The following is a 12,336-nucleotide window of genomic DNA, read 5'->3' as shown; positions in this document are numbered from 1 at the left end:
TTGAAGATGTGTGGGTATTGTTCTGAGCAGAGAGTGTTCAGCTGGGAGAACAGTTGCACAGAAAGTCTTTTCCCACCATGTGACTTGCATATAGTAATTACTATACATATGTTTAGTTCTTTCATTAAGATCAACCTAACATCATTAATATATTAGATATGGTTTCTAAAGAGCTTTAAAATTATTTTGGAAGTAAAACACATATGCAAGTATAAAGAAGTTATCCCAAATAACAAAGTCCGCAGAGCTGTTGATACTGGCCTCGTGTACATGTTTTTGTTTTGTTGTGTTAACATTTGCGGTCTTTTATTGAAATGGTGTGGTACTGGTCTTCCTATCAACTGTCGACTTGGGTTCAACTGAAAATGCCGTGTCTTTTTTCTCTTTATAGAGAGCATCATCATTCACCAGTTGCGAATGAGCTCCCGATGAGATTGCCACGTAGCCCTCAGTCATCACCAAGGCTCTCCATGCTACTGACGCTGGCTGGAAACACCTTATGACTTCCAGTGATTTTTTTTTTTTTGAGGATACAATTTATCAGTTAAAAACCACATCCTGGATGATTATGAACACATGTAGCAAAAGCAATTGAATCTTTGTGCCAAAGGAAGTTTTCTTCTCTTTCAGAGCCTTCAGGCCTGTGGGTACATGCTGTATAATTTATTTTTATAATACATTTTGTAATGTGATATCTTTCCCTAAATTGTTTCTTTTTCTCATAGTCTATGGCACATATATCTGGAGATTACACTGTCAGTTCTTCAAAGTATTGCTATTGTATATTCAAAAGGTTAACGTATCATTTTCTTTTTAGTACTTTGTTATTTTTAATGAAAAGAAAGCACAACACTCTGTTTCCCTGGGCGACTTTAAAGTAACACCTAGAAACAGTAGACTCGGAGTTTTACTAATCATGAGACAGTACAGTCCTGACTGTGGCTTATCACTGAAAACAGTGTTCTGACTTAGGAGTCTGAGTACTTAAAAAACCAATTTGTGTCTCCTCCTCTATGTTCTGTGTGGGAAGCAAACAGCTTTGACTGGCAGTTCAATTTTATTTCTATTTGCATTATTTAATTATGTGTACAAAACAGGGACTGTGACATCAACTTGTTTCCCACATATTACTCCCACCCATGAAATCCTGCAAATAAAAACTGACCTAGAAAATGTCAACTTTTTATTAAAAAGAGATAGGGAGACCCAAATGTAGATAATCATTTCCCTTTGATTTTGATTGACTTTCATAACTCAGTGTAGGTCTAAGAACAACTCCTCCTCTGCCTCCTCCTTCTCCTTCTGCTATTCTTCTTGGTACAGGTCCTTGCTATTTATCCCTAGTTGGCCTAAACTTGGCTGTGTAGGCCAGGCTGGGTCTTGAACTCAAGGGATCTGCCTGTCTGTGCCTCTCACAAGTGCTGGGACTAAAGATGTGCCATAATACCCAGCTAAGAATATAGTTTTAAGGCATTAAAAGCCCAAACTATATTACTCAAGTCTCAATGTCAGAACTGCTGTTGAATTTAGGTTTATGTGAAAATGTGAAGTCTACCTGAACCTCTAGGAAAAAAAAAATACTGTCGAGGGGGTGGGAATATTTCCAACAAGATTTTAAAAATAACTTTAAAGATAAGAGTTGACTCTTAAGTTTCTAAATGCTACCTTAGTGTGACTGAAGAGCCAACGTTTCTTCTGAAAACTATGAGGTAAGTAAAATCACCCGGGTAAAGTGCTGTAGGCTTACCACTATAGTCCACAAACTGTCCCCACGCCAGCCACAGGCTCTGGAATGGGAAGCACAGTGCCACAGTTCTTCCCTCGTGTAACCTAGAAGGTAATATAATCAAATCATAGTCAATACACACTGCAAACTAAACAACTATACTTTCTAAAAATTATTCTTGCTTTTTTAAAAAGTACGATAATGTGCTCTGTTTGGCTTACCTGAGCTTGAATGACTATGGAGGTCTCACATAACCTTCTGTGGTTTTGATTTCTGATCCAGAAGCCTGGAGTACGCGTGTGTGAAGATCTCTTAAAGAGTTGTTAAGTTTTATTACAATGCTAAAATGTAATGATATTTTCAATCACAAAACAGTCTTTGTTTTATTTAGGTTTTTGTTGTTGTTGTTGTTGTTCCAGACAGGGAGGGCTTCTTTGTATAGCTCTGGCTATCCTGAACTCACTCTGTAGACCAGGCTGGCCTCGAACTCACAAAGATCTGCCTAACTCTGTCTCCTGAGTACTGAGATTAAAGGTGTGTGCCACCACTGCCCAGCTTTATTTAGTATTTTTTATATTGACAGGGAGGTAAAGATTTTAGGTGGCACAGTTGCCTGAAGCTTAATTATTTGCTTTAAATTAAAAAATTACTAAGATGTGTATTTGGATCTGATGGGTTTCTTTCCCACCAGAGTTGTAATTAATTTTGGCATTTGTAAAGACAGTGAAGAACATATTGGAACCAGTCATCTGGGTAGATGCTGAGACTCTTTCTGATTATCTTACAATAAATGTCTTTGGCTAAACATGAATGAAAGATAAGTAAAATGAACACATTAAATTTTTAAAAAATAGAATATTATCAAGATCACAATCACATCTTAACAACCTTGTCTACTTGTAAAAGCTGCCTTCACAGAAAATTCTGGCACTAACCCAGATTACATTATATAACTCCAATTTCTTTTACTGTAACTATGTCATCAACTTGAATGAGACTAATTTTTGGATAGAATAATTTGGATGTTTCCTGAAGTATAATCAGCATTTCTAGTTCGAGGTACCATTGAACTAATCAATTTGTTTTATGCTTGATTTGTTGTTTTGTTTTGTTTTCAAGACAGGGTCTCCCTATGTAGCCCTGGTTGGCCTGGAACTCGCTATGTAGAACTCACAGAGATCTGCCTCTCTCTCTGTTTCCTGAGTGCTAGGAATAAAAGTGTCCAATACAAAGCCCAGCCTTTACACTTGTGTTTTGAGACAGGGTTTCACTATTTACCCCAGGCTGTCCTCAAATATGCTATGTAGCTGAAGATAGGCTTGAACTCAATCCTCCTGCCTCAGTCACCTGAGCGTTAGGATTACAAGGATAAGTCACAATGCTGGCAATACCTTTCCTCTTGATAACAGTTTCTGTGTATTTGATTTTGGTTTTCATGGTATCTTCTGCATTTTTTCAAGAGTTCATAAAGCACTGAGCTTGATGGAGATAATGGATAGAGTGTATGCACAGGATGGTGGTGCCCAGAATGTACATGCGATATGAATCTGCTGACTCCTCAGACAGCTATTCAGAAATCGTGATGTGGGATGTCTAGTTTAAGCAGCACAGACACCACTGCACTAATGCAGAGCTCGTAAACGTCAGGGCAAAGCAGGAGGAGATGGCTTATTAGGCATGTGATGTTTTTATCCAATGCCACGGTTGAACTTTCCCAGAAATGCAGAAAAAGCATAGTGGAAGCTGAGTATGTTCATGAACTGTTTGAGCAACACATCTAAAAATGACAGAAATACAAAATGAAACTTAAAATCATACTTGGTGCCTGAGGCTCACACCTTCTTACCTTTGCTAATAAACCAATGCTAAAAAGAACAATTGGAAGGAAAAAGAATAAAAACATCTGTAGAAGTTCTCTGACCATCAGTATTTGTTTTTAAAATTTTCATAACTCCATAATAATTGTGTTGTCTATGGAAGATAAAGTTTCACAAACTTGGGAGGGGTTGTTTGTGGATACCACAGTAGATAAAGGCACAGGCGTTTTCTCCTTTTTTTTTTGTTTTTGGTTCAAGTTATTTGGGGGAATTTCACCTTATCATCTAATATATTTTGTTACTTTGCCACTGCAAATTTTAATTTTTAATCTAATTTTTAAAAAAGAATATAAAGTATTTGTTTTTCCAGTATAATAAATGTATAATGTGATCAGTCAGTCTTAGAATTCCTCAGATTTTAACGGAGCTTTCAAAAGCAAAAGTATATTTTGGAGGGATTTTATAAATACATTCTATTTTCCTATCATTCTTCATTTTGCCTCCTTTAAGCAATATTAAGTACATAAGTTTATTATTTCACACTGAAGCCATATGACTTTACATATTTATCTTTTATGTGAATGTAATACCCTGTTTTCAGCTCTTCATAGGTGATTGGATTACAATGAAGACATTCTCTGTGTTACTTTTACAATCAGATACATTCATGGAAATCTCACCAGAGTATGAAAAAATGATAATGAAATTGAAAAGGATTGTGCAATATTCTTTTACATAAGAACACAATATTCATAAAATTAAAATTTAAAATAAATTTACAACTTTTTAACAATTTACTTATTATTTTATGTGTATGTGCCCAAGTGTACGTATGTATGTATGTATGTATGTATGTATGTATGTATGTATCTATCGAGCTATCTATTTGCATCATGTCCATGCAATAACCCAGGAGGCCAGAAGATGACATTAGGTCCCCTGGGACTGGAGTTACTGGTAGTCTTGAACCACCAGACGTGGGTGCTGGGCACCAAACCAAGGTTCTCTGCAAGAGCAGCAAGTGCTCTTAACCACTGAGCAATTTCTTCAGCTCCAGAACTTCCTTTTGTTCAAAATCATTTGCTTTAAAATAGTTTTTTTAGCTCCACATTTCATATTTTCTTAGTGTATTTCACTATGGTTGTGTAGATGTAGCAGAGTAACTGTCAAAAGGAAGGATGTTCTTCCCAGTTACACTGTAGTTTTGATTCCTTAGTAAAATAAAGCTTGTCAGGTTTTTAAGACAGGGAACTGGCTAAGTGGGTCCTCTTGCTCCTTCACCATCACCAAAGGCAGTATCAACCAATGTTCATGTACTATTCTACAGCTTTCTATTGTTAAACTAAAGGCAGATTCCTCAGTAGAGCAAACAGACCCAAGGCTCTGCTGCCAGGCATGGGGTAATGGAAGTTTGGGAAATGGTTTCCATAAAGAGGGATGGAAGTGAAGTGGGTTATACTTAACCTCTTAGCTCGGTGCCAGAAATGATGGCCCATACCCAAAGCTAGTCCTAACTTACCTTTGCCTTACTTGGAATAAAGGAATGAGTTTTTTGTGTTTATTGTTAGATATGTAATTATCAAAGAAGCAAAGGGCCAGCAAGACCAAAAAGGATATTACTGTCAACCCTGACAGGCTGAGTTCAATCCCTGGAACCCACATGTGGTTGAATGTGTTCTCTCACCACCAAACGTATACTGTGGGACAAGTGTACCCACACATACATAAAGAGATGCATGCACACACGCAAAATAAATAAATGTAAAAAGAACATCTTAAAAAGTAAACAGGAAGGATATTTAAGCCAAAATGCTTCTAGTATATCCTACCATCAAGAAAATGAAGAAGAGAAGCCCGGAGGGCACCATGATTTAAGAACATTGGCTGAAAACTCATTATTAATTTGAATTTTACAAGAGAAAAGGTTCCAGGGTCAAACTACATTTAAATGAATTTGTTAATCTCAGAGCTCTGGGTCAGTGACCATGTGAAAGGAAAACAGAACAGCCCCTTCATCCCAGGCTTCTTCGGCAACAGGGTACATCATCTACTTTAGAAATGAAAACTTAGCCAAGGTTCCTACACAGGAAAGATGTCAAATATGGAGACATTGTCTTCAAGTAAAGGACTCAGGGCGACTTCAGACAATTGTGAGCAGCCATGTGAGTGGTGCTAGGAGTTGAACCTGGGTGTTCTGGAAGAGCAGTCAGTGCTCTTGACCACTAAGCTATCTCCCCAGGATCCCCTCCCACTTCCTTTTCTTTAATGTCAAACAATTATTCCATGATTTTCTTGGCAGTCACAGTATTTCTTTTACAGATAATTTCTAAGGAGAATAAAACTTCTTATCCTTCTTTTCAGAACCTTTTCTATTCCCCCCCAAATCTCCCTTAGATTGAATGCTATGTCAGTTCCTTGCTTCTTCCAAAAAAAAAATTCCTACGAGGTCAACTGATAAGGTCCTAGTTTACACTGGCTCACAGTTTCAGAGGTCAGTCCATGGTGCGTGCGTGCCTCTGCTGCACACAGTATACCATGGTGCATGCTTCTGTTGCACACAGTGTATGGTGCGTGCCTCTGCTGCACACAGTGTACCATGGTGCGTGCCTCTGCTGCACACAGTGTACCATGGTGCGTGCCTCTGCTGCACACAGTGTACCATGGCGCGTGCCTCTGCTGCACAGTGTACCATGGCGCGTGCCTCTGCTGCACACAGTGTACCATGGCGCGTGCCTCTGCTGCACACAGTGTACCATGGCGCATGCCTCTGCTGCACAGTGTACCATGGTTCGTGCCTCTGCTGCATACAGTGTACCATGGTGTGTGCCTCTGCTACATACAGTGTAACATGGTGTGTGCCTCTGCTACATACAGTGTATCATGGCGAGGGTTTGTTGTAGAGGCGGCCTATTCACTTCACAGTAGCGTGGAAGCAAAAAGAAATAAGGAAACAAAATCCCCATTCCCTTCAGGTACATGCCCTCTGTTGTGGTTTGAATAATGACAGTCCCCATAGACTCATATGTTTGAATGCTTGGTTCCCAGGTGGTGGACTGTAAGGAAGGATTAAGAGACATCACCTTGGTGAAGGAGGTGTGGCTTTGGGGCAGGTGTGTCACTGGTGGTGGGCTTTGAGGTTACTAAAGGTCACACCAGGCCTGGTCTCTTGTTCTGGTTGCAGCTTGCAGTTCTGATGAGAGTTCTCAGCTACTGTTCTGGAGTCATGCCCGCCTGTGCGATGACCATGACCTTACCCCCGAAACTGTAAGCAAGCTCCCAGCTAGTGTTTCCTTCCTTCAGTTGCCTTGGTCAGGGGTTTTGTCACAGCAATAGTGTTCCTTAAGACACCCATTGCTAGAACCTCCTCCTTAGGCTTTTATGGTTTTACTATCCCCAGCCCAGAAACACTGTAAACTGGGATCAAGCCTTCAATAAACTGGACTCTGGGGACAGAAATAAACTGGACTCTGGGGACAGATTGAAGCTATAACAACTGGGATTGTACAAATCTATGCTCAGTTTATACACTTCTTAAAAGCCTTGCATATTGCTCACAGTGAATTCAAGAAACTGGACACAGCTTCAGCATAGCATCTCGTGCTTATACAAGATACTGGATACTTTTTTTTTTTTTTTTTTTTTAGTTTTTTTTTTTTTTAGTTTTTTAAGACAGGGTTACTCTGTAGCTTCAGAGCCCGTCCTGGAACTAGCTCTTGTAGACCAGGCTGGCCTTGAACTCAGAGTCTCACCCTCCCGAGTGCTGGGATTAAATGCATCTGCCACCATTACTTGTCTTTTTTTTTTTTTATGCATTAGAGATTCAACCTGGTTCTCATACATGTTTAACATGTGCTCTACCACAGAACTACACCAAACTCTTTGGATAAATGTTTTTAAATGGCAATCCCTGCTAGAATGAGGCCCTTCCCTCAAGTTCCCAATTGCCCCAATTTTTAAATCTTCTTCCCTGATCACAATGACATTCGCTCTTTCTCCTCTCCTCTCCCTGCCCCCTTTTTCTTTTACCTCCCCTTTTGCTCTTTATGCATAGTTCTTTCACGTCTTTTGTAGGAAGCCATTCAAGTTCCATATGTTTTGAAGGCACCCAATGAAATGCTTCTAACCCTCAAAATTGCTTTTTGAGGATTAGTCCTTCAGACATGAAGTTCTTCTTCACTAAAGTACTGATCGCTAGTACTTCCTTCCCAGAAACTTCTGTGCCCTGGGAAATTTTTTTTGTTTTTGTTTTTGTTTTTTTGTTTTGTTTTGTTTTTCGAGACAGGGTTTCCCTGTAGTTTTGTTTTTTTTTTTTTTTTTATTTTGAGCCTGTCCTGGAACTAGCTCTTGTAGACTAGGCTGGCCTCGAACTCAGAGATCCACCTGCCTCTGCCTCCCAAGTGCTGGGATTAAAGGCGTGAGCCACTACCGCCCGGCTGCCCTGGGAAAATTTTAGATCCACAATGCCAGGTTCTAAAGGAAGATATGGTGTCTGTAAGGACCAGGGGCCACCAATGGGGAACCAGACAGTCTGTGATGCTTTAACAAGGGAAATGGACACGTTCATTTTCACTTCCCTTTTCAAAGGGGCCAAGCATTGGCTTCCACGTGGTGCGCTGGTTCCAGCAGAGAGCAGGAGACATGAACTAACTACACAAGCTAATGTCTTAGTTACTGGTCTGTTGTTATGAAGAGACACTATGACCACGGCAATTCTTATAAAAGAGAGCATTTGCATGGCAGCACACAGGCAGGCACCGTGCTGGAAAAGTAGCCGAGAGCTACATCCTGATCCTCAGAGACTGGGCCTGCTGTGGGATTTAAAAAGCCCGCTCCCAGTAACATACCTCCTCCAATAAGCCCGCAGTTACCCAAAGAAGACCACCCCTTTTAATCCTTTCCAACAGTTCCACTTCCTGGTGAGCAAGAATTCAATTACATGAGCCAGGGGGGTCATTCTCACTCAGTTCACCACAGTTAACAAAACAGGTATCGCTCCCAAATTCAGGTCACTGGAGACATGTTTCCACGGCCATCTAAACCCTTGCTGGAGAACAATTTGATCGCCCAGGGTAATGCAAAGTATACAAAGCATATCGTGTAAGATGCCTTTGGTCATTATTCCATTGTCTCTGGAATGAGGACTTCCCTCCCTACAGCTTAGTGTTTGACATCATAAAGGGGCCTCCTACAACTACTCTGTAGACTCACAGAGCAAAAAGCCCACTCTTGCCCTTGTTTGTTGGCAAGTAATCTCCTCCAATGTGAATTCACTGACTTGCCAGGTAAGCTCTGGATTTACTGAGTATGTTTTATGTCCCAGGCCTTTTGCCAAGTGTTAGGTCTTTAGAAAGAATAAATAGTCTCTGGCCCTGAGATTCTATCTAGTAAGACAGATTCCCTTCAGAACCAGATAATAAGTGCGGGGGTGGAGGCAGGTGTAAGTCCCCTTGAGCTCAGACAGAAGTCCGAGTTACTTTAAAGCAATATGTTACTTCATAGGTAGCAGTGACTCAACTAAAAAATAAATAAATAAATGTACCTCCCACTGCTAGAATTTCCAACAATTTAAAACTTGTCAAAATGGGAAAAAAGTAAGCCTAAAAATAGGTCTAAAAATGATCTCCCTATATAAGAGAACATTTTTAAAGGCAAGTTTTTTCTACCTCTATAGTTTTCATGGAATAAGCTAAGCCTCTTTCCCTTTCTATTCTATTCCCCTTTAAATAATTAATTTCTCTGTTATACCTGAGCCAGATGTCAGCTGGCTGTCAACCTGGAGATGGCACTGTATGTTACGATAAGCGCTTGTCTATAATTGATGCCACCTGTTGGGAATGGACTCATCTGAGAGGTCAGAAGCAAGGGGAGTTGTGAAGTCTGGGGTCTTGCTGGACAGCCTTTCACTCTGAGTGAGAAAGGAAACCTCATTCTTTAAGTTTGGAGGCTGTCTCCTCAAATTTCTAAAATTTGGTGTCATTGTCCTATTAAATGACTCACGATAAAAGTATCTTGTTTAGCTGGTATTTCTGATTGCTGACTGGTTACGCAAGAGCCTGCAGCAGTGGTGATCGGGCCAAACAACCTCTCAGCATGAGAACAGGAGGGTTCTTAAACATCTAAGAGTTCAATAAGCACGCTACATAAAAATCATTATTTTTGAGGCAGGATCTCCCATAGTAGTGCTGGCCTTGATTCTCCTGCCTCCACCTTACAAATGCTGGGATTATGAATGTGCAGCACCATGACCAGATGGTTTTGTTTTTGTTTTTTCTGTGTAGCCCTGACTGTCCTGGAACTCACTCTGTAGTCCAGGCTAGCCTCAAACTCAGAGATCTGCCTGCCTCTGCCTCCCAAGTGTTGGGATTAGAAGTGTGCGCTAACACCACCTGGCTAAGAGAAGATTCATTTTTAAAAGTCTTTTTTCAAACCCACACCGAATGTATCTCTAGTATAATACATATAGGAAATTAAATGTACCACACAAAATCTGCAACACCCTCCTAAAAATCATCAGGGATACTTCAAGAATTAATTAGACCTACCCTAGTCTCTAAGCAGCTATGCGTAACTGAGCAGAAGTAGAGCGAAAGATACTAAAAAGCATCCACACTATTTCCTAGCCACTGAAGACTTTCTGGGGCAGTGGTGGCACACATCTTTAATCCCAGCACTTGGGAGTCAGACAGGTAGAGCAGAGTTCGAGGCCAGCCTGGCCTACAAAATTCTACATGGAAGGCTACACAGAAAAATTAAGTCTTGGTGGTGGTGGTGGTGGTGATGGTGATGGTGATAGTGGTGGTGGTCTGCTTTCTCAGAAACTTGTGTTCTAAGAACAGTGAGTGGTATTCATTCCCCTTCAACTTTTCTAGGCAACATTAAGCTTCTAGTCTACATTTCTTTTCTTGCTGGCTTAGTGACATAATGCGGTCATGGAACTAAAAGATGAAAACTATGTAACTTATATTTCAAAAGCTAAACTAACTTTTCAGATTGTACAGTTTTCATATAGTTTACCATTTCAACTTTATTTTTTGCTTAGGCTCATACATGCACTGTACTTACTATGTCGATCTGACAGAGATCTGTCTGCCTCTGTCTCCCAAGTGCTGAAATTAAAAGTGTGCACCACCACCACCCTTTGGATTTTTTTTTTTAAAAAAGACACAAAGAGTTAATCTCTCCTACGAGAAACAAAAGGAAAGAGGAAGCAGAAAAGCACACCAGGAACAGACAGATCAGGACGCCTATAACAACAGCAACAAAGCTTTAAAACGAAGATGTCCTGCAGTATTCAAGGGAAGTTCCAGGAACCTGTGGATCTAAGTCTCTCCTGCTCAACTCCCTTATACAAAACGGTATAGCTCTTGTAAATGACCTGTGTCCATCCTCCACACACTTTAAACCCTCTCGAGGTTATACTATTTCTAAAACCCAAAACAATGCAAATAACCACTTAAAGGATAATGATGGAATTTGTCTCTATGTTTATTAGCACAGAAGCTTTTTTTCCCCTGAATATTTTCAATTGTAGGTTGAAGGCTTGACCATAGTAGTAAAACTAGTCGTAAAACTAGAGTAAAATTCTTAAAAAGTAGAGTAGTGAAACCACGCAAAGGAACTAACGCATTTAACTGTGTGACGGTCCAAACAAGAGTGGGAGGAGAAAAAAGACTTCAGGATCACCCCCAAACTGTGATGAACATTTCACTAATCAACAGAACTTACAAAGATAGAAGGGTATGCCTCTTTATGGCAGACTGTTTTCCATTTGAGCTTGAAGGTAAACGAATTTTGCCAGAGCAAGATAGCAAGACCAAAGTATCTTTGTGAAAATAAGAATTTGAAATCACAGACAGAAAAGCATACCATCCAAGTTAGTTATTAGACCACACCAACTATTATATTCCACCAAGTTTTTTGACTTGAATGCTTCTGGTCTTTTGAAAAAAAAAAAAAAAAACTTTGTGAATTCTAAATTATGAGAACCAAGCAAAAGGCAAAACTGTAAACAAAGCCTTTTTAAAGTGGGCATTTGTTGTCAGATGGTCTGGATTTCAAACATAATTTAATAATGTAGATACTATATAGTTATTTTTTGTAAACTTACATGCTCTTAAGAGAAAATTTGCAAAATATAGAAGAGCAAAAAGAAAAAAAATCCAACCTCCTGTCAACCAATTATCTATGTACGGGGCCAGCCTTGTACTATACTCCGACGTTTTTCCAGTGCTGGATTACAGTTTAGTCTCTTTATGAGTGTTACCTTGGCAGGTTCAAGTATGAAATACTTCATTTTAAACAAGTGCTCTGCCTTTTAACTATCAAGTGAAAACAATCGGTACTACGTTTACAGGAAACTTTCTAAATCAATGTGCAGAAGACGAAGATCATTGATGGAGGGGGGAAAAGTGAGCCTCGTTCAGGAGCGAGGGATTAGAACTAAACTAGGTCACGTTATTGATTTTTTTACATCAAACGGGTCTCCACACTTAAATTCACAGCCGCACCTGGAATGGCGAGTTAAAACTCAATAGGGATCAACCTTCTTCTAAACAATGTGGACTTTGGAACGCTACAATTCCCGTCAGAGAGGGCGTAGCCTTAAAAATAAAAATCCACCCAGCGCCGAATTTACAGGTAGCTCAGGTCACCGAGTCCGACCAGACACCCCGACCTCAGTGTCCATGATAACGACAACAAACAGAAGCGACCCCAGTCCCCGGCGAGCGAAGACGCTAGCGTTCCAGCGCGCAGGCGCCGCGGCGTCGCCCAGGGCCGCGCCTGCGCTCACGT

General features: G+C 40.2%; 1 protein-coding gene across 1 annotated transcript in view; it reads left to right on the top strand.

Annotated features, from left to right (window-relative positions):
• Positions 1–3,641, top strand: part of Filip1 (filamin A interacting protein 1) — a 173,798-nt gene extending 170,157 nt beyond the window's left edge. Inside the window, exon 7 of the mRNA XM_038324384.1 lies at positions 392–3,641. Coding sequence (XP_038180312.1) covers positions 392–432 — 41 coding nt within the window. The 3' untranslated portion in view covers positions 433–3,641. The remainder of the gene's footprint in view (positions 1–391) is intronic.
• Positions 3,642–12,336: the final 8,695 nt, after the last annotated feature.

Source organism: Arvicola amphibius, chromosome 3, assembly GCF_903992535.2.
Source record: "Arvicola amphibius chromosome 3, mArvAmp1.2, whole genome shotgun sequence".
NCBI classification, from domain to species: Eukaryota; Metazoa; Chordata; class Mammalia; order Rodentia; family Cricetidae; genus Arvicola; species Arvicola amphibius.
Note: the sequence above shows the minus strand (reverse complement) of the source record. Positions and strands in the feature narration are given on the sequence as shown.